Source organism: Oncorhynchus clarkii, chromosome 21 (genome assembly GCF_045791955.1).
Source record: "Oncorhynchus clarkii lewisi isolate Uvic-CL-2024 chromosome 21, UVic_Ocla_1.0, whole genome shotgun sequence".
NCBI lineage: Eukaryota > Metazoa > Chordata > Actinopteri > Salmoniformes > Salmonidae > Oncorhynchus > Oncorhynchus clarkii.
This window is the reverse complement of record NC_092167.1, coordinates 32731321-32757518: the sequence shown is the minus strand read 5'-3', so window position 1 is coordinate 32757518 and position 26198 is coordinate 32731321. Positions and strand designations below refer to the sequence as shown.

Sequence of the window (26198 nt, the reverse complement as noted above, 5' to 3'; positions counted from 1 at the left end):
CGCCGATCCACTTTTCATTTTCCATTGGTTTTGTCTTGTCTTCCATCACACCTGGTTCCAATTCCATCAATTACATGTTGTGTATTTAACCCTCTGTTTCCTTCCATGTCTTTGTCCGTAATTGTCTGTTGTAGTGCTTGTGCTGGTATTTACCGGGTTTTGTTTGACACATGTATTGTATTGTTCTGTTGACGGTGGTTTATGGTTATTAAACACAACCGTTGTAAATCAGTTTCCGCTCTCCTGCGCCTGACTTCTCTGCCGCCAGTAGCATCGCATTTACATCTCCAAAGATGGTCTGGAGAAGGGAGGAGGGGATGGGGTCAAGCGGGCAGGTTGTCTAGAGGCCAGACCTCACTAGTCGCAGGATTTCATCTGGAGAGAGAGGGGAGAAAGAGGTCACGGTGTAGGGTAGTTCAGTGTGGGACCAGTGGACTCAGTAGGCTGAGTGAATGAGGAGCGGAGTGTCCAATAACCCCATGGCTATGCTCCAATTATTTTGCAGGATGGAAATGCAGATGGACTGGTAAAATGACTTGGGAGCTCAGGGGAATACCAGTGAGTATCACTGACTATGGTGACAAGTCAAATGAGTGCAGAACAAAGATAAAATTGTAATTGACGTGATCAATACAGAAGACCAGATTACCTGTACAACAGTACTGCAACTGAAAAATACATTGGCTGAAGAATTGTCAAAAACAGATTCTAAGGATTCCAGGCCACCACACATACAGTTAAAATATATATGTTTACTAGTAAAACTTGGGAGTTTACAACATTCAAACAAAAAAACACATACAGTGCCTTGCGAAAGTATTCGGCCCCCTTGAACTTTGCGACCTTTTGCCACATTTCAGGCTTCAAACATAAAGATATAAAACTGTATTATTTTGTGAAGAATCAACAACAAGTGGGACACAATCATGAAGTGGAACGACATTTATTGGATATTTCAAACTTTTTTAACAAATTAAAAACTGAAAAATTGGGCGTGCAAAATTATTCAGCCCCCTTACTAAGCAGGACAAAAGACAGGACACAGTCCCAAGCTGGAAGACTCATGCCTGCTCTCCTGTTATGGGATCCAGCACCACTCTGTGAGTCAGCTGGTGATGAGGTTGCCTGGGGGATGGAGGGATTGAAGAATTGGCAGGAGAGAGAATCTCTACTACTTTACTGCCTTATGATGTATTTTTATGTAACAGTGTATTCAGTATTGTACTGTAATCTCACTGCCAAAGCACAAACTGGCAAAGCTGTTGATAAATATTTCAAAAATAATACAAAATAACAGAAACAAAACAACAATATATATTTTGTTTGTTCTCTTCCCCTGCAAAGGTGAAGCTCTGGCTATAAACTCTCAGGGCCATAATAGGGTCCCAGTTTCCATCGGTAGTCATTTGATTCCATCGGTAGTCATTTGGTCAGCATGCACCCTGACTCTGGAGGAGTTTTACCTCCCGTAGGCCACCATCAGGGCAGCCAGGAGACAGACAGCAGCACTGACCCCCAGGACTGCAACCACAGTACAGGTCTGTACTGACCCCCGGCACTGGAAGAGTGGCCGGGGTCAAAGGTCAGGGTTCGAGTTCTGATGTAACAAGGAATCGCAGAGGGAGAGAAATTATAATAGAGGTAATTCTATTCACAATGGAGCAGCATTATGTATATCAATGTTTTTTCAAGTATTTAACCTTTATTTATCCAGCAAAATTCCCATTGAGGTAAGAAGACCTATTTTATAAGATAGACCTGGTATGTGGGCCTCTTTGTACTTCACACTTACCAATTGGGTATTACAGAACAGTTGTTGCTGTGATGGAAAAAAGAGTGTTTACTGGTAGACTAGCATGCTACTAGATCGGTTTGTGTGTTTAGCCAACTCTCCTGTTGTGTTCGTTGTCATGCCAAAACCGGAATTTCAGATCTATGGCATGTACTGTATGTATGGAATGCAGTATTACCTGGAAGCTGGATAAAATGTGTTTCAAGTGTGAGCGGACCAAGTAATTGGGCGTCACTCTAAAGCGGGAAGGTGGAATAAACAAGTCAGGAGTAGGTTTTCTTGATTGAACACAGTTCTCTATTGAGGGCATTTGGTCAACACAAACACTCCAACATAATCAATGAAAATCTTCCAAGGAAAAACATACATCTTCTTCTCCAGATGAAACAGGAACACAATAGGATTATCTTTAAACTACAACAAAAAGTCACGGGATTGTCACCGTCTTAGTGGTTCTTCCTGGATAGCTCCTCTCTCTCGGTGGCCATCTTCCAGAGATAGTTTTCCCCCCTCACGCTGCTGGTTCCATTCTCTCTCTTATAGGGGAAGGAGAGTATGTCATTAGTACCGTCAGCTGTGCTTAATTGCCTCTGGTTACCTTGTCTCCCATGCCTTGTTGGGCTACTATCCATGAGCCCAGCCTGCCCTCTGTTGGTCCTTCCACATACCTTTCCCCCCAGGACCGAACCGGAGGGTCGGGTGCCAGACTCACCGTCTTGGTCACGTCGGGACAGCGCGTCTGCATTCCTGTTCCTCGATCCGGCCCTGTGGATGACATGGAAAGAGAACAGTTGTAAAGACAAAAACCATCTGGCTATTCTGTTGTTATTGTTTCTCTTACCAGCCATCCACGTGAGGGGCGCATGGTCAGTAACTAATGCAAACCTCCGACCCAGTAGGTAGTACCGGAGATATTCGAGGGCCCACTTGATGGCTAAGGCCTCTTTCTCTACGGTCGCATACCTCTGTTCCCGATCGCTGAGCTTCCTACTAATGAAGAGAATCGGCTTCTCTGCTTCACCTTTACCCTGAGCTAGTACGGCCCCGAGCCCAGTATCCAAGGCGTCGACCTGCACAATGAACTCTTGTGAGAAGTCCGGAGCCTGTAGAACGGGATCAGAACACAGGCCATCTTTTAGCAATTGAAAGGCCTCTTCCGTCTTGTCTACCCGGTTTGGCAGGTTTTTCCTGATGAGGTTTGTGAGGGGGTTGGCAATGGTTGCATATCCCGGCATAAAACGGCGATAATATCCTGTTATCCCTAAGAAGGCCCGAACGTCTCGCTTGGTCCGGGGTCGAGGCCAGTCACGAATTGCCCTGGTCTTCTCTGCCTGTGGGCGTATTTTCCCATTCCCCACGGTGTACTCCAGGTATTCCGCTTCGGACAGGCCCAGGCAGCATTTATTTGGATTGGCTGTCAACCCTGTGGCTTCCAAACTCACGAGCACCGCCCGTAATCGCAGGAGGTGACTATCCCAGTCCTCGCTGTGGATGACCACATCGTCTATGTATGCCGCTGCATACTCTTGATGGGGCCGTAGAATGGCATCCATGAGGCGTTGGAAAGTTGCAGCGGCACCATGCAGTCCGAAGGGCACCCTCACATACTGGAAAAGCCCCTCTGGGGTGGCGAAGGCAGTCTTTGGGCGATCCTCCGGAGCCAATATCCCTTCGTCAAATCCAGGGTAGTGATGAACTTGGCCTTTCCTAAGCGCTCCAAGAGTTCATCCACGCGGGGCATGGGATACGCATCGAATGTAGAGATGGCATTCACGCCCCTAAAGTCGTTGCAGAGTCTCATACTACCATCGGATTTGGGGACCAGGACTATGGGACTGGACCACTCACTCGTCGATGGCTCGATCACGCCCATCCTCAACATCTCCCTCACCTCTTTCTTAGCGATGACTCGGCGAGCCTCGGGAATCCTGTAAGGGCGGATATGCACCTTCTTGCCGGGTTCAGTGTGGATATGGTGGAACAGGACATCTGTTTGTCCTGGGAATGGAGAGAATATTCGACCGAAGTTCATAATCAGCTTGTCTAGCTTTCTTGACTGCTCCGGTAGGAGAGTTTGGCCACGGCGCACCTGTGGTAGAGCCTCCTCTTTTCCTTTGCCCTCCAGAGCCATCAAAGCCACCTCCTCCTCTCGTCCATGGTACGTCTTCTGCAGGTTTATGTGATAGAGTTGGACCTTCTTCCTCCTGTCAGGTTGCTTGATGAGGTAAGTGACCGGTGAGACCCTTTTCATTACCTCGTAGGGCCCCCTCCACTGCGCCAGCAAGCGATGTTTGGCCGTGGGCACAAGCACCATCACTTTCTCTCCCACGGTGAACTCACGGGGGGTCGCGGACTTATCATAGGCCCGGCCTTGGGTTCTTTGGGCCTTCTCCATATGCTCCTTGACTATGGGCCACACTGCTGACAGGCAGTCTCTCATCAGGGTAACGTGTTCTATTGTGGATCGAAAGGGGCATGGTTGGGTCTCCCAGGTCTCCTTGGCTAAGTCGAGGATTCCTCGACAGGGTCTGCCATAGAGCAATTCAAACGGAGAGAATCCAGTGGATGCCTGGGGTACTTCTCGCAGGGCAAACATTAAGTGTGGGAGAAGCATGTCCCAGTTTTTCCCGTCTCGGGACACCACTCTTCTCAACATGCTTTTAATCGTTTTGTTCAAGCGTTCACACAACCCGTCTGTTTGAGGGTGGAATATGCTTGTACGTATCTGTTGAACCTGATATAACCGACACAAGTCCTTCATCAACTGGGACATGAACGGGGTTCCTTGATCGGTTAAGATCGTCTTGGGGAGGCCCACACGAGAGAACATCAGGAATAACTCCGTGGCAATTCCCTTAGACTACATGTTACGCAGGGGTATGGCCTCCGGGAACTTGGTAGCGTAATCTATAACCACTAGAATGTACTCATGTCCTCTGGCGGATTTTGGGAGGGGTCCTACGAGGTCCATAGCTATGCATTCAAAGGGAGTCTCTATAATGGGGAGAGGAATCAAAGGGTTACGTAGGTGTGGCCGTGGAGCTGTACGTTGACATTGATCACACGTCCTACAATACCTGGCCACATCCCGGGTGACCCGGGGCCAATAGAATCTCTGCATGATTCTGTCAATAGTCTTGTCTCGTGCCAGGTGTCCTCCTAGGACGTGGGAATGGGCTAACTGTAGAACTGTATCCCTGTATGGTCTAGGCACCATTAGTAATTCCTGGTTTTCCCCCCTTCGTCGTACGACCCAGTATAAGAGACCCCGCCTGATTGCATAGTAAGGAAGAGGGGGTTCGACGTTCCTCCCGTCGATCACCTTCACCTTCCTCATGGCCTCCCTTAGGTCTGTTGTCTCTATGCTGCGAGGTGCCGAACTGTCCCTTTAATTCCTGGGGCAGGTCAACCTCGGTAGAGGGATGTGGAGGTTGTTCCCCATCCCCATCAGGGGTGACCGAGGAGAATCCCTTCCAGGTTCCCTCCTCGGATGGAGCTTCAAATATATCCCTTAGCGCCTGGTTGCTCCTTCCTTCCTGCGTTGTGTATAACCCTTCACGTGTCTTCATCGGTGGTTTCCTGGAATATCTGTCGTAAATGTTGGGTCACTATTTCTTCCTCTGCTGCAGAGGACGAGGACGCGGCTACGTCTCCTTGTAGGACTACTACCTCGGGCTTGGATTTTCTCTTCTTTCCTGTCCCCCTTCTTCCCGTGCATAACGTCATCTGCCGAAGCTCCTTATATAGGGGACAGTCTCTCTCGATCAATAATGGCACCTTCAGCTGGGGCACTTTCCCTGCCCTGACTGTACACCTTCCTTTTGGAGTGAGAATAGGCAGATTCACAGTGCGGTAATAGTGGGTGTCTCCATGGATACAGGATACGGCTACTTTGTCTGGTAGCAGTGTTGCGGAGGTCACCATCCGCTCCTCTACTAACGTAACCATACTTCCCGAGTCGAGAATTGCTACCACATCTTGTCCTTCGACTCGAACCGGAATCTCTGAGGCTGGGGCTATCTCTGCTAACCAACAGTGTTGATCCTGTCCCCTCAAAATGGGATGTGTGGGGGTAGGCAGTGATGACTCCGTGACCATGGGCTCATCCTTGCTAGGACATTGTGGGGCATAATGGTCGGGAGACTGACATTTATAACACCGACCCTGCTGTGTGGTGGCTGACTTCTCCCACCTCCGGGGGAGGTTTGGACGTTTCGGTGGCGGGGGCGCCGGGGTGAGTCGTGGTACGGGATTGGAAGACTCCTTCCGTTCCTCCTTGTCACTTTTTAACAACTCCCCTGTAGACCGATATGTTTTTACCGCCTGGGCTATGTCGTCGGCTGACAACGGGTTGGCTTGCCCCACAACCCTTTTTAAGTCACTGGGTAATTCTCTCAATATCTTGTCCACTACGAGAGTCTCTATCACATGTCCTACTCCCTTTCCAGGTTCTAGCCACTGTTTCGTCAGTCGTATTAATGCGAAGATCTGGGCACGGACGGGTTGATCAGCTGTATAGGTCCATTGATGGAACTTTACAGCCCTATCTCTGGCAGTCAGCTGGTACCGGGACAGGATCTCGGTTTTTAGTCGCCCATAGTCCGCAGCTTCGCGGGAATCCAAGTCAAAATAGGCTTCCTGAGCCACCCCGGTCAAAAGAGGGGCTAATGCGCTCGCCCATTCTATGGGCGGCCACTCTTCCAAGGTGGCCGTCCTTTCGAAGGTCATGAGAAAGGCCTCAATATCATCCTCCTTGGAGAGACGAGATAAGATGGCGTGAGCAGCCGCTCTTGGCTTAACTCTAGGTTCTTCTCGTCGGCTCAGCTGTTGTTGCAGGAGTTCTATGGTTGTCTGCTGTGCCGTGATCAATTGTTGTAGTAGGGCGTTATCCATCGTTCTTGAATGGTTCCTCCGGGTCTACTGGAAGAATCTTGATTTACTCACTTATCCTTGTGTCACTCGTCCACCTAATGCCCGCATTCTCCACCAATGTGAGCGGACCAAGTAATTGGGCATCACTCTAAAGCGGGAAGGTGGAATAAACAAGTCAGGAGTAGGTTTTCTTGATTGAACACAGTTCTCTATTGAGGGCATTTGGTCAACACAAACACTCCAACATAATCAATGAAAATCTTCCAAGGAAAAACATACATCTTCTTCTCCAGATGAAACAGGAACACAATAGGATTATCTTTAAACTACAACAAAAAGTCACGGGATTGTCACCGTCTTAGTGGTTCTTCCTGGATAGCTCCTCTCTCTCGGTGGCCATCTTCCAGAGATAGTTTCCCCCCCTCACGCTGCTGGTTCCATTCTCTCTCTTATAGGGGAAGGAGAGTATGTCATTAGTACCGTCAGCTGTGCTTAATTGCCTCTGGTTACCTTGTCTCCCATGCCTTGGTGGGCTACTATCCATGAGCCCAGCCTGCCCTCTGTTGGTCCTTCCACACAAGCTAATGGTAGGCAGGTTTCTGAAAGACTTATCCATTTCCAATGTAGAAATAAAGAGTAATTACAATTTTAAGTGAGGAAAACTCATTTCTCAGATGTCACTGGGCAGCTGGAGAGTGAGATGCCAGGTTGTTGATGGCGGGATCAATGTCAGGGTAAGAGCACAACCTCTTGTCAGGTCAGGACACTAAACCCCTGTATCCTGTCACCTGGATGAATGAATTAAGGAACAAAAGAACGAACACAATCAGGGTAAAAAAAAGGTGGTTTTCTTCACTTGGATAGCATCCAAGATCATCAAATTCAAAGTTACCTCAATGGCACCTTGTTGTGGAAAATTGCAAGATTATGTTATAATGCTTGTATTGCATAATATGTTTTTGTGATATACGTGTCTATTAGAATGTATTTCTAATGATTATGGTGTTGGCAGTTGCACTTTTCCCTCAGCTGGGGCTCAGTCACTTGGGGCCCAGAGAGGGGAGAGGTCAGGCTTGTCTTTCACATATCCCTGGTGCTATGCAGAATATCAGAAAGGGAAGAGGACAGGATGGAACATTGTCTTCATATGTGAATGTATCTGTTAAACCATGTGAAGGGATGGCATGATTAAGGGGGAACCAATTACTTGTCTCCACAATGTCTGTGCGCAAGTCAATCCCTTCTTTGGCATTGGCGGGAGGTGTATGGCAGTATCTGGAACCATTGTACGTCCTCTCTGGTGTTGCACTTATCCTGGGATAGTGTATGACATAGAGGCTCACTCCCCTCAGTGAGTTTGTCCAGGAGAGAGGTCAAGAAGGGGTTTAACTTTAGATGGGAGTATCTAGAGTTGACAATTGAGTTATGCCATTGGATGAGGTAATGGTTCTGTGCTATGAAGTACCAGGAACGAGATTAGAACCTCGTTTTAGGGACCAAACTGAACGATCATTTATAGTGAATGTTATCTGGCTAAGGGATACTCCTTTCTTAATTATAAAGTCCCTTTTTGAACTGTTCCTAAGATCTGTGGTTCGTCATGTAGGTTGAGAGGGGTGTATCTTGGCTATAAAATATATCTGTGTGTTGTCACTTTCAATGGTTCATTAGAAATGGTGCATCATTGAAAGTCATTGCTAATGCAAAGCTCTTATTATTATTAAAGATGTAGTTTAAGTATAACTCTGACTGGTGTGTGAAGTTTGTTTCTCCTCATTTGATGCAGAAATTAGCCACCACAACCTCCAGCTGGGCAGTCCATCCAATCTGAGCCAGATACCTGTGCCTGGTACCTGTTTAGCCCAGTACACCTGTGTCTGTAACTACACCACACCACAGAGTCACTGACAGAGAGGGAGATGTTCTGAGAGAACAAGGAGATGGCCAGAAAAGAAAAGGATGGTTAGCGTTCACTTGCATACACATTTCACAAAAATATGCTGTGTAAGAACATACCTGCACACAAAACACACACACACTTGCCTTACATTATATGGGAATTGAATTGGTGAAGACGCCACGTAGGGGAAGAGATACGGATACATTTCTTCTCCAAAGAGAGACATATTGGATAGATCGCTTGGCCACTCTTGCCCCAGCAGGCCTCAATGAGGAATGTTATTTTTCTTAGTTTTTGTAGTTGGTTATAAATAGGGCAAAAGGTAATGACATCATAATGTATTTGTATTGTGTGTCTATCTTTATTTGATGTTTCCCCCACTGCTTCCTCTACCGGGACCTCTTGATTGAGCCAATACTGACTGTGAATTTATAATTATGCCCACCTGTGTGGTATTTTTGTTGTGACATTGATTGCCATTGCCTTGCACACTGAAGAAAGGCTCACACCATTGTGTAAATGGTAAAGAAGATGAAGAGGTGTTTAAAATCAAATGTTATCGTGGAGAACAGAGCTCAGGAAAAAGGTCAAACTGAATTGAAGTGAATGAGCGCAGAAGACCCACCGTTTTACTCCAATATTTATAAACAAATGAATCAACTCAAAACGTGGTTAAACTATAATTTTGATATCATGGATGGGCAGTCCCTGCATCCATACTAGCTCTGTCTATGGAATTGAGAATGGTCACATATCTCCAGTATCATCCCTCAGCTTTTTACCTAAACAGTGGTGGGGACCCTTTGTTATTGTTTCAACTGCAGATTGTCCCTTTAAATAAGTAAAAATTATTGTAACTTTCTAAGAGAAAGAGGTTTATTTGTTCAAGAGGCTACATGACTTTGTTTTGTCTCTCATCTCATTTAATCTGTGATTTTCCTGTGTTGTATAAGGTTATGATGTATGTCTTTCATTGTTATAAACTATCTATGACCCTTACTTATAAACCCTTATAAAGGGTAGTGTTACCTATAAAGGACTAGGGAAGAAACCAGATGCCTTTATACAAGCTTAACCTGGAATCCACACTGAGGTGAAGTAATAGTGAAATTGAAAGACTACAGAGTTTAGGCTAGTTAGTATACTGTACAACTAGTGTTGGGAATTTTCTTATTCAGGTGTGAAGTATAGAATCAGAGATAAAATCAGACAATGGTGTAAAGGCAGAAAGAAAAGGTTTAATTTGGAAGCACACACCATGTCTGAAGACAGCAGAGATGACATCAACTTTTATCCCTTCCCAGCGCAGTCAGTAAAATCAGCAATGTGGTCATGGTAGCACTTTAAGATAGTGTTGTGTGTTACTCAAGGCTAAGGAACATTCCAGACCCTCAAAAATAGATGACAGAGCTGAGAAACAAGACTAACATTTAATTACTGCTATTTAATCGATACTAAAGAATTATTACATAAACCTTGAACCGGTAACGTTCCTCAACCTCATTTTCAGAGCCTCGAAAGTGCTCCTGTCATTTTTATTCTCCTTCCAGCAGTCCAATATATACTCTCAAAATGGCACTGGAAAGCAGAAGAACTCTACATTTGTGCTAATCATGCATTGATAGCATTTCTCACTCAATAACAATGGGGTAGATGTCAGAAGTTAGTGTCAAATCAAATTGTATTTGTCACATGCGCCGAATACAACTGGTGTAGACTTTACCATGAAATGCTTGCTTACGAGGCCTTCCCAACGATGCAGAGTTTAAAAATGATAATAAACAGAAAAAATAGTAACACAAGAGGAATAAAATAGAATACACAAGAATGGAGCTACTGTATATACAGGGAGTACCAGTATCAGATCAATGTGCAGAGGTACGAGGTGTTTGAGGTAGATACAGTATGTACATGAATGCAGGGTAAAGTGACTAGGAATCAGGATAGATAATAAGTGTAAAATAAAGAATAGTAGCCGCAAATGTTTGTGTTGTGTTGGTATGCGTGTGCTATGTATATGTGTGTGCGTATGTCAGTGGAGGCTGGTGGGGGGAGCTATAGGAGGACGGGCTCGTTGTAAAGGCAGGAATGGAATAAATGGAACAGTATCAAACATCAAACATAAGGAAACCACGTTTGACTCCGTTCCATTTATTCCAATCCAGCCATTACAGTGAGCCCGTCCTCCTCTGGCGTATGAAAGGGAAACGGGGATACCTAGTCAGTTGTACAACTGAATGCCTTCAACTGAAATGTGTCTCCTGCATTTAACCAGAGAGGTGCGGGGGGTTGCCTTCATCGACATCCACGTAAGTGTATGGGTTTTGTGTGGGAGTATCAATGTAGTTTTTGTGTGAGTGAGTGTGTGTATAGTGTGTATATATAGTCTAGTGAGTGTGCGTAGGGTCAGTGCAAGATAGGAATCAGGATAGATAGTTTGAGTAACCATTAATTGACTATTTCACAGTCTTCTGGCTATTTAGCAGTCTTATGGCATTGGGGTAAAAATGACTCAGATGACTTGGTCCGAGAGCCAATGCTTCCGTACCATTTGCCAGACAGTAGCAGAGTGAACAGTCTATGGCTTGGGTGGCTGGAGTCTTGACTATTTAGAAGTATTTCGGGCCTTCCTCTGACACCGCCTAATATAGAGGTCCTGGATGGCAGGGAACTCGGCCCCAGGGATGTACTGGGATATACCACTTTCTGTAGTGCTTTGTGGTCGGGGGCGTTGCATTTCCCATGCCAATCGGTGATGCAGCCAGTCAAGGTGCTCTCGATGGTGCAGCTGTAGAAATTTCTGACGATCTGAGGGTCCATTCCAAATCGTTTTAGCCTCCTGAGGAGGAATAGGTGCTGCTGTGCCCTCTTCGCGACTGTGCTGGCGTGTGTGGGCCATGCTAAGTCCTTAGTGATGTGGACGTCAAGGAACTTGAAGCTCTATCAGGGAGTACAGGAGGGGACTAAGCACACACCCCTGAGGGGCCCCGTGCTGAGGGTCAGCGTGGCGAGATGTTGTTGCCTACCCTCACCACCTGGGGCCGGCCCGTCAGGAAGTCCAAGATCCAGTTGCAGAGGAAGGTGTTCAATTCCAAGGTATCTAGCTTGGTGATGAGCTTGGAGGGGACTATGGTGTTGAATGCTGAGCTGTAGTCTATGAACAGCACTCTCACATAGTTATTTCCCCTCTTGTCCAGGTGAGAGAGGGCAGCGTAAAGTGCAATTGAGATTGCGTCATCTGTGGATCTGTTGGGGCATTATGAGAATTGAAGTGGGCCCATAGTGTTTGGGATGATTATGTTGATGTGTGTCATGACCAGCCTTTCAAAGCACCTACAGATGTGAGTGCTACAGGGCGAAAGTCATTTAGGCAGGCTACCTTGGAGCTCTGGTCTGCTCATGCTTTGAGAACGCGCCCTGGTATTCCGTCTGTGTGATTGTTAACCTGTTTAAATGTTTTGCTCACATCGGCCACGGAGAGAGAGATCACACAGTCCTCCAGAAAAACAGGGTCTTTCATGCTAGACACAGTGTTGTATTCCTCGAAGTGAGAATAAAAGGCTTTCAGCTGGATTGGGAGTTCTGCATTACTGGGTTACTCACGGCTGGGTTTCCCTTTGTAATCCATTATCGTCTGCAGACCCTACCACATACGACGAGCATCGAAGCCAGTGTAATAGGATTCCACCTTCCTACTATACTATCCTTTTGCATGTTTGATTTCTAGTCGGAGATCGTAGCAGGCTTTCTTGCATGCGTCCATGTCCATGTCCCATTCCTTGTAAGCAAGCGGTAGCTCTTGCCTTTAGCCCAGAACGGATATTGCCTGTAATCGAGGGTTTTTGGTTTGGATACGTTCATATAGTCACTGTGGGGATGACATTGTCTGTGCCCTTATTGATGAACCCTGCGACTGTTGTGGTAAACTCCTCAATGCTATCGGATGAATCCTGTAACATATTCCAGTCTGTTCTAGCAAAACAGTCTTGTAACCTCGTGTCATCCCAACACTTCCGTATTGAACGCATCACTGGTACTTCCTGTTTGAGCTTTGTTTTGTAAACAGGAAGCAGGAGAATGGAGTTGTGGTCAGAATTGCAGAAGGGAGGACAAGGGAAGGCGTTGTATGAGTTTCTGTGGGTAGAATAAAAGTAGTCTAGAGTTTTAGGTCCCCTAGTGGAGCAGGTGATGTGTTGGTAGAAGTGAGGGAGGACGGTTTTAATCTCCTCACGTTAGTCTCCGCCCGCCAGAAACACTGCCACTGGGTGAGCAGTTTCTTGTTTGTTTATGGCCCCATACAGTTTGTTGAGTGCCAGAGTTTTGTTGTCTTGTAGACAGCCGTGATAATTACGGATAACTCTCTTGGTAGATGAAAGAGTCTGCAGCTTAACTTACCATGAGGTATTCTATATCAGGTGAGCAAAAGTTATAGATTTCCTTCACACCGGAAGCAGCACACCTGTTGTTATTTATGAAACCCCCTCTCCTCATTTAGACTTGCCCAAAGCCTTCGTCCGATCTTGCCACTGGATGAAGAATCCACAAATTACTATGTGTATAGTGTCATCATCTATCCACGTATCTGTAAGACATGTGACTCTCAAACGAAGCTCATCTTATTCTAAAGTGACTGGACATTTGCCAACAGAAAGGAGGGGAGCGCCGTTCGGTTTTCTCATCGCTCATTTTCACCAGGGCTGCAGCTCGTCTACTGCGTCTATGCCTGCAGGGTTTTGGTAGCTACTGGAACAAAGGAATAGGGACCGGGCAACAGCTGAGTTGAAGTCTTATTTGAGGTCGAAATCGTGGTTAGTAACTGTTTATCTGATATCCAGAAGTGCTTGTGGTCAAATGAGATAATAGTACAATAGAAGTAAAGATCATTTGATTTCGCCCCTCTCAGTCAGCACCATCTTGTCCAATTTTTCCCTCAATGAGCTTTAATGCCAAGGAGATTAATATATCCTAATTATACAAATCTTACTGGGACAGGGCATCTCCCGATAGGTCACGATCTCATACAGCAAGGTGCTGAAGGACCACACGTCACCCTTGATGGTGAACTTTCTACTGGTGATGTCCTCAGGAGGGAATAAAGGGAATAGTGCGTTCCCTATAGGCATATAATACACACCAGTCCAATTGAAATGCAGACTTATAGAGCTGTGGTCAATCTCCCAGGGGTCCGCAGAGCCAGGAAACTGTGGAGTGAGTGAGCTACAAGATCAGAATATCAGCAGAAAATTTGAGTCACTAACAAACCTAACAACTGGAATCTGTCTTCTGTAATCAGCAAACCTCCGTATTAAAGGCCCAAGTACAGTAGTAAAATGTCAACTTCTCAAGCTGTAAAAAGATGCTCTGAGCATACCCATGATATTGTACAACTACTTCATTTTTAAAAAATCATACTTTCAGTGGAAAATGGAAATAGGTTTTGAGTTTAAACACTTTTCCTGTACAAATAGCAGATACAATCCATTACACACATGGCATCATAGGTTTGGACAACGAGTTTCTCTACAAACTTAAACTCAGATCTGAGTGCTGTTGCACGGCAACAATAATCAACAGAGCACAGTTTCTGAAGCACTTGACATACCATCAGCATCCTAGGTTTTTTGGGATACCCATCCGATTGTGTGATTTTCTTTTTCAAAGGAAAACATGAGCAAATTAGGCGATGGTGGTGCCTAGATCCTCTTGCCGTAAGTCTTGAACATGATAAAAACGTTTCATTTGCATCCTTAAAATCACTTGTTTCACTATAGTCAGACTGACCTGAATATATTTTCATATTGAATGTATGTCATTCACTCACTAAGGTCTGAAGAAGAGAGGTTGAAACATCGAAAAAGGGGGCGAAAACAAAACACACAACAGGTAGGAGGTGTCATATGATGAGTGGTATAGTCTTAAACCAATGTTTAAAGCCTAACCCCCCCCCCCCCCCCCCCTACAATATATTTCTGGATGATGTAGAAGACCCCCCCCCCCCTACAGGATCAGGTACTGTATAGGCTATTAGCTATAGTAAGGTGCATTCTTGTACACACATCACTAGAGGTTCCCTTACATTACTTAATGCCCACAATCTGTTTTCTTTCTAGACGATACTGAAAACAAAATGCACGGCGAACTGGGAGCTGTGAACTGGGTATGTAGTCTACTGTGTGTAATGCTGAAGGCTTTGATGCATGGCAAGATGTACTAGTTGGGATGACTTGTTGAGTAGTTATAGATATCACTGAAAACCCCTTTAGTAATAGTGGCTTTTGTTTGCATGGTGGTATTGTGAAAGTGGGGTGTAATTTGACTTGATCACCCAATGAGGCACTACTCTTCCTATTTATTCTTCCTTTTTCTTCAAGGAAGCAGATGTTCTTCTAAAGAACACCCTAGAGGCAGCAAGATGGTGTGAACGCCAAACATTTAAAGGCACCGTTTCCCTCCCTAGTGTAATTGGGATGGACGAGGAAGACCGCATTACAACCCTTAAAGAACTACGGTTGTATGATGGCCTGGATGAAGAATATTCTCCTCAAGGAACCATTCATGTTCTCCTTCTAGTTACAGAGACATTATGAGATGTTCTATGTGGAGGCAGTTGACTACAATAAAATGACTGTCTGCCTCTTTTGAGGAGCAAGAGTGAAGCCATTTTTGAGGAGTGGTCAAACCTTGTTTTTCTCTGCTGTGTTAATTGTTTCAATTGTTAATTGTGTTGTTTAGTAAAGATAATGTAGAAGTCACCCGAGTCTCTGATCTCTTTACTGGAGCTGGTAAAACTTAGTGTACAAAGCACATTCAGCTTGTCCACGTGTCTATATGTTACAGTCTGTCTCCATTCTCCATTTTGCTTTATCTTGGCCAGGTCGCAGTTGAAAATTAGAATGTAACGGCGGGTGAGTGAAATGAGTGAGGAGTCAAATGCAGAGAGCGAAATGAACGGGAAAACGCTTTAATGTCCTTCAAAACGTAACAGGTCCAAAACATGGGTGAATGCCCAAAACACTGGCGCTAAACCAACCCAAAACCTGGACAGCGAAAACCCAAAACAAAACACGATACATCACCAAACGTAACAGGTCCAAAACATGGGTGAATGCCCAAAACACTGGCGCTAAACCAACCCAAAACCTGGACAGCGAAAACCCAAAACAAAACACGATACATCACCAAACGTAACAGGTCCAAAACATGGGCGAATGCCCAAAACACTGGCGCTAAACCAACCCAAAACCTGGACAGCGAAAACCCAAAACAAAACACGATACATCACCAAACGTAACAGGTCCAAAACATGGGTGAATGCCCAAAACACTGGCGCTAAACCAACCCAAAACCTGGACAGCGAAAACCCAAAACAAAACACGATACATCACCAAACTTAACAAACCAACAAGCCCGCACAAACACCAGCGGGCAAAACAAACTTAAATAACACCCATCCCAAAACCCCAACAAGGAACAGGTGAAAACAATTAGACAAAAACAAACAAACGAAAAGGAAAAAGGGATCGGTGGCAGCTAATAGACCGGCAACGACGACCACCGAGCGCCACCCGAACAGGAAGGGGAGCCACCTTCGGTGGTATTCGTGACAGAGAACTTGTTCTCAACTGGCCTACCTGGTTAAATAAAGGTGAAATAAAATAATTAAAAATACATTCTCATGAGGAAAGTAAATAGCATTATAAATCAGGATAGGTAGTAACTGTATATATTCGCTCAATGAAATAATATAATTACAAATGTATAACATTTATCAACACAATTTTAACAGTACATGACATACATAACAAGTCTGTTGTTCACTGCAACAATATCAGTAGCTTGTCTCAAATATAGCATGAAACAAAAAGTGTTACAACACATGTGCTGGTACCACGTTATATAATATTACTTAAGATCTTCAAAAATGAAACATGTTTGTATTCAAAGTGTGCCTTGCACAAACGTGTGTGTTTGTATTCAGTGTGTGACTGTCAAACCTCAGATGGACAAAAAAAACACCGGTGGACGGGGTCAAACATGGGCGGGGTCAATTATTTGACTCCGCCCATATTGAGCCAGGCCCGAACTGCACACTGCAGTCAGGGGTACATGCTACGAGTCTTATAGCTTTTGTTTTGAAGTCAGTGTAGCAAGAGGAGGACAGAAGCTAGCTGTCCTCAGGCTACACCATGGTGCTACCCCAGACAGTGCTGTTGAAGTTACTGTAGACTTTCATTTTAATCAATTATTTGGTGACCTATGAATTTATTTAGTTTAGTTTTTCTAAAAAGGAACACTTTTTAATGTTTCACTATTTTTATTTTTATGAAATTTCACTGAGGAGGATGGTCCTCCCCTTCCTCCTCTGTGGAGCCTCCACTGCATAGGACATACTTAGTTAGGTTCTTATTCTACACACACACACACACACACACACACACACACACACACACACACACACACACACACACACACACACACACACACACACACACACACACACACACACAACAGTTAAAGCAGGCCTTTACCAATACACGCACAATTCTATCTTATATGAGCTGCTATAGTTAGCCATACCGACTAAGGAGAGCATGTTTTCATTCTGTATTCATTAATCTCTTTAGTCATACACATACCCCCTCAACATCCCCTTGAGTGGGCAATCATTGCTAATGGTTTGCTAGGGTGTGCACTAATGAATACACCCCAGAACAAACATTGTACATGGTAAGCCTAATTTTTTATTTTTTATGTATCAAGTGATAAAGGACTTTTGAAGTTGCCTATTGTTGGCATTATTTGTATGACTAAAGAGATATAATAAATACAAAATGCAAACGTTGTTTGCAATGTTCTCTTTAGTCGATATGGCTAATGACACAGACTAGGCAGAATGGGCTTGTAGCCTAAAACTAAAAACTGTATCTATATGTCTAAAAACTTTCAACAAGGCCACTGAATAAAACTGGGTACTGGGCCCACTTTATTTGAAGTGCATCCTATGAAGGCTTCATAAAGCACTACATAGATGCTTCACAAATGATCTATAACCATATATCATGCTCTATAACGATGTATAATGTGGCATAGCTGTATGACATAACCATTCATTTATTTGTTCACATTCGTTACTCTTTTCTAGAGCATGAAATACAGTTATAGAGGATTTGTGGCCCATTTATCTAGTACTTTTAAATTCTACAGTATATGACTGCTTTATGAAGCCTTAACCTTCATAAGATGCACTTCAAATAAAGCGGGACCTAAAACAGAATATAATTTGTTCCAAGCGTACCTGTTTTATTGCTGAATGATAGCCTAGGCTTTAAGCAGAATAGCTGGCTAGTGAAGCTGTTAGTTGCCATTGTTGATATCACTTTCCCAGAGACTTCAACTGGCAGTTAGCTTTAAGTGACTTAGCGTCCCCGATGGGACGTAGCAGACTCCGTCATATGTTCAATTCCTCTTCTATACTTGACAATTCCTCTTCTACACTCTTCCATTCCTCTTCTATTATATTTCATTCCTGTTCCATACCCTTCACTTTCTCTTCTATACTCTCCAATTCCTTTTCTATACTTTTCAATTCCTCTTCTATGCTCTTCAAGTCCTCCTCTATGTTTTTCAATCCCTCTTCTATACATTTCAATTTCTTTTGTATTCATTTCAATTTCTCTTCTATACTCTTCAACTCCGTATATTCTCTTCTCTTCCTCTTCTATCATCTTCACTGTCTCTCTTATTGTAATGAATTGTTGAGGAATGTCATCAATGCCTCTTCCATTGTTGTCTACCCATGTCTTGAATTCCACATATATTCTCTCCAATTGCAATGCTATACTCTGTGATTCTACATGGATTATTTTCTTTAATTCCGCTTTAATTTTATTCCATTCCTCTTTTATTCTCCTCAATTCTTATTCTATTTTCTTCCATTCCTCTTCCATACACTTTAATTCCTCCTCTTTTCTTAATTTCCTCTTCTCCTGGTTGATCCGGAGCACGTGCTTAGAATTACAGAGGGAAATGCATACATAAGTTTGACTGTAATTGGTCAAAAAGAGTTTAGATGAAGGAAGCATAATTCAGTTTATCCAAGCAGAATTTACATTTAGGGCCACAAATCTGAAGGGACTGAACAGGAGCTGTTGAATTCGGGATATTTGAAGACATATAGGAGGATCCTTTAAGATAAGTGATGCTACTGTACGGGATGACTGTATGACAGATTGTTATCGCTCCAATGCAGCCGTTTCTTTCTCAATATCAAATCATTTATGGGTAACAATTAAGTACCTTTCAGTGACTGTTTTAAATTAAAATGGTTAAAAAATATATTTAAAAAAAAAGGTTTCTTAGCAAAAAGCAATATCTCAAGCAAGAATTTTCCTAAGACTGTCTGAGAGTGGTCTGAGTGAGGGACCTATTTGGAGAAGCCTATTGGGAGGAATATGTAACCTTAAAACTAGCTGTTATTGGCAAAGAGTAGGGGTACCTTTCTTTGTTATTGGTCTATTGTCCAAAACCCCACCCATGCAAAACACGCTAAAATTTCAGGCAGCATTTTCACAATTATTATTCCAACCTAGTAGTGTGGAAATATATAGAAAACACAGGAAAATATATAGTTTTTTACTGCACTTACATTTCTTGTACATAAGCAGATACACACTCTGGGATCTAGTGGAAATAGGAAAATAATGTTAAAACTGTAATATTACAAAAAAAGAGGTGATTCAGTTTGACATGATGTTCTCTGGAGAAAAAAACACACACACACACACACACACACACACACACACACACACACACACACACACACACACACACACAAGAGATGGAAAACAGTGACATTTTACCTTTCATTATTCATATGACTGATTGATTGTGGATTGGGCTGTAAGGGAGGAGCAGTATGTATTACAAGAGTATACAAATATATGCAAATCATTGAGTACACTGGCCTACAGTATATTGAGGGTGGCGTCTATTGGTGGTGTTTCAATATATTTTGACGACACATAATATTTGACACTGAAACAATCAATATTCAATTCAATTGACAAAAAAACATACCTGTCTGACGTAGCTGTCATCGAACACATACCAGTTGTGATCATCATAGGACTTGATTCTAGCAGTGTAATGTCCACCTCTTAGACTTCCCACATGGTCCACCACTGCATAGAGTTCATAGTCACAGTTCTGTTCAGAGAAAAGGTCTGTCATGAAAAGAAAAACACCGCCATCATTTACATTTACGAAGCTGTTTTTGGTAGGGACCGGTGAAGGACCAATGAGAATGAGAGAACACGTAACCCTCTGTTTTCCTTTCATAGTGCTCCTGCCTGAATACATATACAAATGTGTCGCCTACATGAGAAAATTGTTACAAAAGCACCTGTCCTATAAAGAAAGTATCTCTAAATACCTTTGTCCGTAACGTGTGAGGAACTTCAACACAGCAGTCATTTTTGGTATATGACATACTGTGGTAGTCAAACTCAAACCTCTTGAGGAGCAGAGTCAGAATCTCTGGGTGATGTTCCATTTTACACGCCTGGGTGACACAAAACAAACACACACTATCAGTCTATCAGTATAGCCATTACCTTCCGTAGTCTAGAGCGTGTTGTCTTTTTGAGAGGCTTTTGGTACCATTGTGGATTAAGGATTTCGATATGATTGAATATTCTCAACATCACAACTCACAATGGTTGAATAGGTTTTCTCATTGCATTGGTCGCAATACATCTCACTGACAGTTGAAGACTTGAAAAACTTCTCAAAACCATCCCTCTGTAAACACACACACACACACACACACACCGTTTACAAACAATCCTTCCCTGCAAAAATCAAAACCTTTGGAAATGACTAAAATACTTGAAGAATATTTTCCTTACCACACTGTAGGTTTTGTTAGAGTCGGATGGATTTTCTATTGAGAGTGGCAGAGTCCAGAATGGACCAGGTTCATCACTGGTCACATGACCTTCTGAACATCTCATTGTGTGTCTCAAATGTCCTTTAAAGATCTAAATGCAAAAAATATGCCATATAATAACAAAGTCTTGTCATAGCAAATATTGTATTTATAACATGTTCAGTTGCAGGTTTTTTCTCATAACATGTCAGTATAAATAATCAATAATACTATACCTGAGACACATAAGGATTGACCATGCTTAAAATATTCTCAAAATATTCAGCAGCATCCCGTTGCTCGTAAACTGATTGGTAAAAACAACAAGTCAAAACACTCCTGCGGTAGGTCATAATGCAAAGGATGTACTTTTTAATTTACATAAACTCATATAATTTATAATTGTTTACTAATATATATGTTTTACTAAAATTGTTTATAATTTGATTCATTCAAATGTATGTATATATTTTAACCTTTTAATGCAGTGGGCTAAATCAGGGTCACACAAGAGTGTTTCTTGGTAGTCTTAAACAAATCTACTTTGAAACAAAATAATTCCCCTCACACACACACACTGAAAAACATCCCCACAGCATAATGCTGCCACCAACATGCCTTACAGTAGGGATGGTGCCAGGTTTCCTCAAGACGTGACACTTGGCATTCAGGCCAAAGAGTTCAATCTTGGTTTCATCTGACCAGAGAATCTTGTATGAGTCCTTAAGGTACCTTGTGGCAAACTCCAAGCAGGCTGTCATGTGCCTTTTACTGAGGAGTGGCTTCCGTCTGGCCACTCTACCATAAAGGCCTGATTGGTGGAGTGTTGCAGAGATGGTTGTCCTTCTGAAAGGTTCTCCCATCTACACAGAGGAACTCTGGAGCTTTGTCAGACTAACCATCGGGTTCTTGGTCACCTTCCTGAGCAGGGCCCTTCTCCCCCAATTGCTCAGTTTGGCTGGGTGGCCAGCTCTAGGAAGAGTCTTGGTGGTTCCAAACCTCTTCCATTTAAGAATGATGGAGGCCACTGTGTTCTTGGTGAACTTCAATGCTGCAGAAATGTTTGGTACCCTTCCCCAGTTCTGTGCCTCGACACAATCCTGTCTCTGAGCTCTGCGGACACTTTTTTAGACAATCGTGGCCTGGTTTTTACTCTGACATGCACTGTCAACTGTGGGACCTTATACAGACAGGTGTGTGCCCTTCCAAATCATGTCCAATCAATTTAATTTACCACAGGTGGATCCAATCAAGCTGTAGAAACATCTCAAGGATGATGCACCTGAGCTCAAACAGGATGCACCTGAGCTCAATTTCGAGTGTCAAAGCAAAGGGTCTTAATATTTTTGTAAATAAGGGATTTCAGATTTTATTTTTATTACAATAGCACTTTGTCATTATGGGGTATTGTGTGTAGATTGAGGAGGAAAACATTTTATGTAATCCATTTTAGAATAAGGCTGTAACGTAATAAAATGTGGAAAAAGGGAAGGGGTCTGAATACTTATTATTGTAAAAATTATTTTACCCCCTTTTCTACACAATTTCATCATTCCCAATTGGTAGTTACAGTCTTAAACCATCGCTGCATCTCCCCTATGGATTCGGTAGAGGCGAAGGTCGAGTGCCGTGCGTCCCCCGAAACACAATCCCGGAAAGCCACACTGCTTCTTGACACAATGCACGCTTAACCTGGAAGCCAGCCTTACCAATGTGTCAGAGGAAACACCGTACACCTGGCAACCATGTCAGCTTGCATACGCCCGGGCCCGCCACAGGAGTGGGACAAGGATATCCCGGGCGGCCAAACCCTCCCCTAACCCGGACGATGCTGGGCCAATTGTTTGTTGCCTCATGGGTCTCCCGGTCGCAGATGGCTACGACACAGCATGATATCAAACCAGGAACTGTAGTAACTCGGCTTGCACTGCGATGCAGTGCATTAGACCACTGCATCACTCGGGAGGTCACATTATATATATTTGACATAGAAATAGCGGATTTTAGGCATTTTCTTTTTTAAATGTTCATTAATTATGAAATAACATTCCACCCATGAGGCCGCCAGGTCATTTGACTGCAAAAAGGAAGGTATTATACTTGTTTGAATATCCTGTATAATGCTCTTAGAGCACTTATACATTTATCAAAGTTAGGTCAAATATATACTCTTTCTCAGCAGGATATCAAAAGCGAACTCACCATTTCCAATGCCAAGTATGGATAAGATGTCCTTTGTGTGAGTTTCACTTGTCTTCAATGCCTTAAAAAGGCTTTTCAGGTGAAAATCAGCAGTCTTCTGATCTTGACCACAGTGACTGTAGAGATCGATGTGATATCTAATATATTCTCTTACTGCATATTATTATAGTTTAATGTATTGATTTTAGATTGTAATCACTGTGTTAAGTGGGACTCAATCAGAAAATGGAAATTCCCAAACCTTTCCACAGCCTCTCTGAAGTCCTTAGTCATGAAGAGGACCTGCAGCACACTGTTCAAATAACAGGTTGCTCCTTGATTAACTAAGCCATTGTAGTCTAAAATAAAGAAAGAATAATGAATTATTGTAGTACCATAACTGATCCACTTCAGTGTGTCAGCATGTAGAAATATAATGGCTCGATCTTGAGACAGAAACGTACTTATTGCTTACCAAATATGAGGTCAAGTCTCATTTTAAACCTCTCCACGATGCCTTTGTCGCATCCTTTTTTCTTTGGAGGATTCTCCTTGGAACTCATTTTTTCACTCCTGAATAATCAAAAGATTTTGTGTTAACAGAGAAAACATTAAAGCCATAATCTGTTAGATTTAAATGTATATACCCCTTGATTTGGAAAAATATATTTAGGCCTACCTTATTGTAAACACATTCTAGACTAATTATACGAGTATTATTAGAACAACACTATAACAATTATAACAATGTAACAACAATTATATAACTACAACAATAACAATAATAACCACATTATATATAGAATAGAATATAATTATTATCAGGCTAAATCATTTATGAAATAACAATGAGAATGTCGTACCGTATCTGGGCTACGAGGCTACTTGGAGTTTTTATTTTATTTACAATAATTGTTCAGGCCTTTTTCGATAAACAAAGCCCGTCACCCGTAAAGACGCACCATAGTTTCATTTTTGTACGTCTGTTTGCGCGGATTTTCGTTTTGAGGTTACTGCTGCAGCAACACTCATTTGTGGACAGCGATATGGAAAATGTCGTCTGTATTAAAATCTAATTGTAGACCTCGCATATGGATTCAAATTCCAAATATTTGAAGATTCGCCACAACAATATGCATGCACACATGAATAATCTACATGAATAGTAGCTTCGGCAGGGCTGAAATAAAGCCTGGAAAAGGACTACAGGCGTTTTACAATACCTATATATCGGTATGATTTCATGACTTGATTACTCCGTTAGTTTCATGTACATTTTAGCACTGTGATAACACAATTAAAACCGTAGCCTACCAACAATTTACCGATTTCACCGATTTTTCAGCTTCGAGAAAGAGAAGTGCGACACATTTGTTTTCCAAATTTCAGTTTCGATTTAGATTCACCTTACCTCGCTTGAAATCTACAGTAATACGCATATGTGGCCAGATGTGGCGTATTGTATACGGGCTACTGAAAAAAATAAAACACATATTGAGAGTTGTTATTAATAATGTATATCCCCAAACAGAGCCTATTACATTAGTAGTCCAATTCCTAATTATATGATCCCCCTCTCTCTCACACATAGACATATAATTTAACGAAGCACAACGTTTCGATCAAATAAAATGTCAAAAAAAATATTGAAAATAGAAGAGGAGAGTAGACATTTCCAATCTTCCTTCTGGATCCCATAAAAGGAGAACAGGCATGAATATTCCAGCTGCTTGTCTGTATGGTACTCATACTGTTCCCTAAATAAAAAGGTGAGGAGGGTAGAACACATCATAGGATAGCTTCACATATCAGCATTATAATCAAGTTCATTCGAATTGATTTCACATTCATTGTGCACGTTTCCCTCTTATCAAATTATACTCAATACAAGTTTCTTTGTTCAGTGTGTAACCATTAAATTAGCCAACGGTCAATTCTCAGAGTGTGATGTGTGTGTTTGTTTGTGTGGTAGTTTTAACTGCCTACCTGAGCTCTGGCGTACTTTCTCAGTAGTTTTGAGTTTCAGCTGCAGCACTGTCAATAATGTTAATCTCTTTTTCTGTATTTTTTTATTTTTAATTTATACTTTATTTTACCAGATAGGCCAGTTGAGAACAAGTTCTCATTTACAACTGCGACCTGGCCAAGATAAAGCAAAGCAGTGTGACAAAAACAACACAGAGTTACACATGGGATAAACAAACGTACAGTCAATAACACAATAGAAACATCTGTATACAGTGTGTGCAAATGTAGTAAGAAGGTAAGGCAAAAAATAGGCCAATAGTGGCAAAGTAATTACAATTTAGCAATTTACACTGGACTGATATATGTGTAGATGAGGATGTGCAAGTAGAAATACAGGTGTGCAAAAGAGAAGAAAAACAAAAACAAATATGGGGATTGTCTAGGGGTTTTGTATGTTTATGGGGCTGTTTCCTTTCTAGGTAAATTGTATGTCTATGGTTGCCTAGATTGGTTCTCAATTAGAGGCAGCTGTCTATCGTTGTCTCTGATTGGGAACCATATTTAGGCAGCCATATTCTGTGGGTACTTGGTTTGTGATTATCTATGTCTATGTTATGTTGCAAGTTAGCACATTGTTTATATAGCGGTCACGTTCGTCTTATCGTTTTGTTGTTTTTTGTTTAAGTGTTCTTCGTGTTCTACATTAAAGAAAATACAAATGTATTCACACCACGCTGCGCTTTGGTCCCCTCCATACGACGATCGTGACAGAATCACCCACCACCAACGGACCAAGCAGCGTGGTAACAGGCAGTGGCAGCAGGAGCAGCGAAATAGGGAGGAATGGACATGGGAGGACGTTTTGGACGGCAAGGGTTGCTACACATGGGAGGAGATCCTGACGGGAAAGGATCGCCTTCCATGGGAACAGGTGGAGGCAGCTAGGAGAGCAGAGGCAGCCGGAGAGAGGAGCCGGCGATACGAGGGAACACGGCTGGCAAGGAAGCCCGAGAGGCAGCCCCAAAAATGTCTTGGGGGGCGGCACACGGGAGTGTGGCCAAGGCAGGTAGGAGTCCTGCGCCGGCTTCCCGGCGAGAGAGGGCGTCGTACCGTGTTATCCGGTGGAGCGCACAGTGTCCCCAATACGCGTGCTTAGCCCGGTGCGATACATTCCAGCTCCTCGTATCGGCCGGGCTAGGTTGAGCATCGAGCCAGGTGCCATGAAGCCGGCTCTACGCATCTGGTCTCCAGTGCGTCTCCTTGGGCCGGCATACATGGCACCAGCCTTACGCATAATGTCCCCGGTTCGCCTGCACAGCCCATGCGGGCTATTCCACCTTGCCGCACTGGGCGGGCTACGGGAGCATTCAACCAGGTAAGGTTGGGCAGGCTCGATGCTCCAGATCTCCAGTACGCCTTCTCGGGCCAGTCTATCCGGTGCCATCTCCACGCACCAGTCCTCCGGTGGCAGCCCCCCGCACCAGGCTTCCTGTGCGTGTCCAGAGCCCAGTACTCCCTGTTCCTCCTCCCAGCACTCGCCCTGAGGTGCGTGTCCTCGG

At 43.3% G+C, this 26198-nt stretch overlaps 1 protein-coding gene across 6 annotated transcripts; it reads right to left on the bottom strand.

Moving 5' to 3' along the window:
- Positions 1–927: 927 nt before the first annotated feature.
- LOC139378926 (ubiquitin carboxyl-terminal hydrolase 47-like) lies at positions 928–24411 on the bottom strand. 6 transcript variants are annotated; one of them, XM_071121540.1, is made up of 13 exons: positions 23986–24089; positions 23147–23244; positions 22934–23030; positions 22693–22808; positions 20727–20797; positions 20471–20602; positions 20277–20363; positions 19996–20124; positions 19641–19769; positions 19424–19461; positions 19210–19244; positions 2505–2557; positions 928–2328 (listed from the first exon to the last, which is right to left on the bottom strand). In XM_071121540.1, exons 2-13 carry the CDS (start codon positions 23232–23234, stop codon positions 2239–2241), a joined length of 1065 nt encoding a protein of 354 aa, XP_070977641.1. In that variant the 5' UTR covers positions 23235–23244; positions 23986–24089; the 3' UTR covers positions 928–2238. The 6 variants fall into 6 exon arrangements, 3 of the variants coding, with proteins under 3 accessions (XP_070977641.1, XP_070977640.1, XP_070977642.1); XM_071121539.1 differs by having other exon boundaries at positions 23535–24075; XR_011628345.1 differs by lacking the exons at positions 928–2328; positions 2505–2557 and adding exons at positions 15510–15601; positions 15705–16195 and having other exon boundaries at positions 23535–24411.
- Between the last annotated feature and the right edge of the window lie 1787 nt (positions 24412–26198).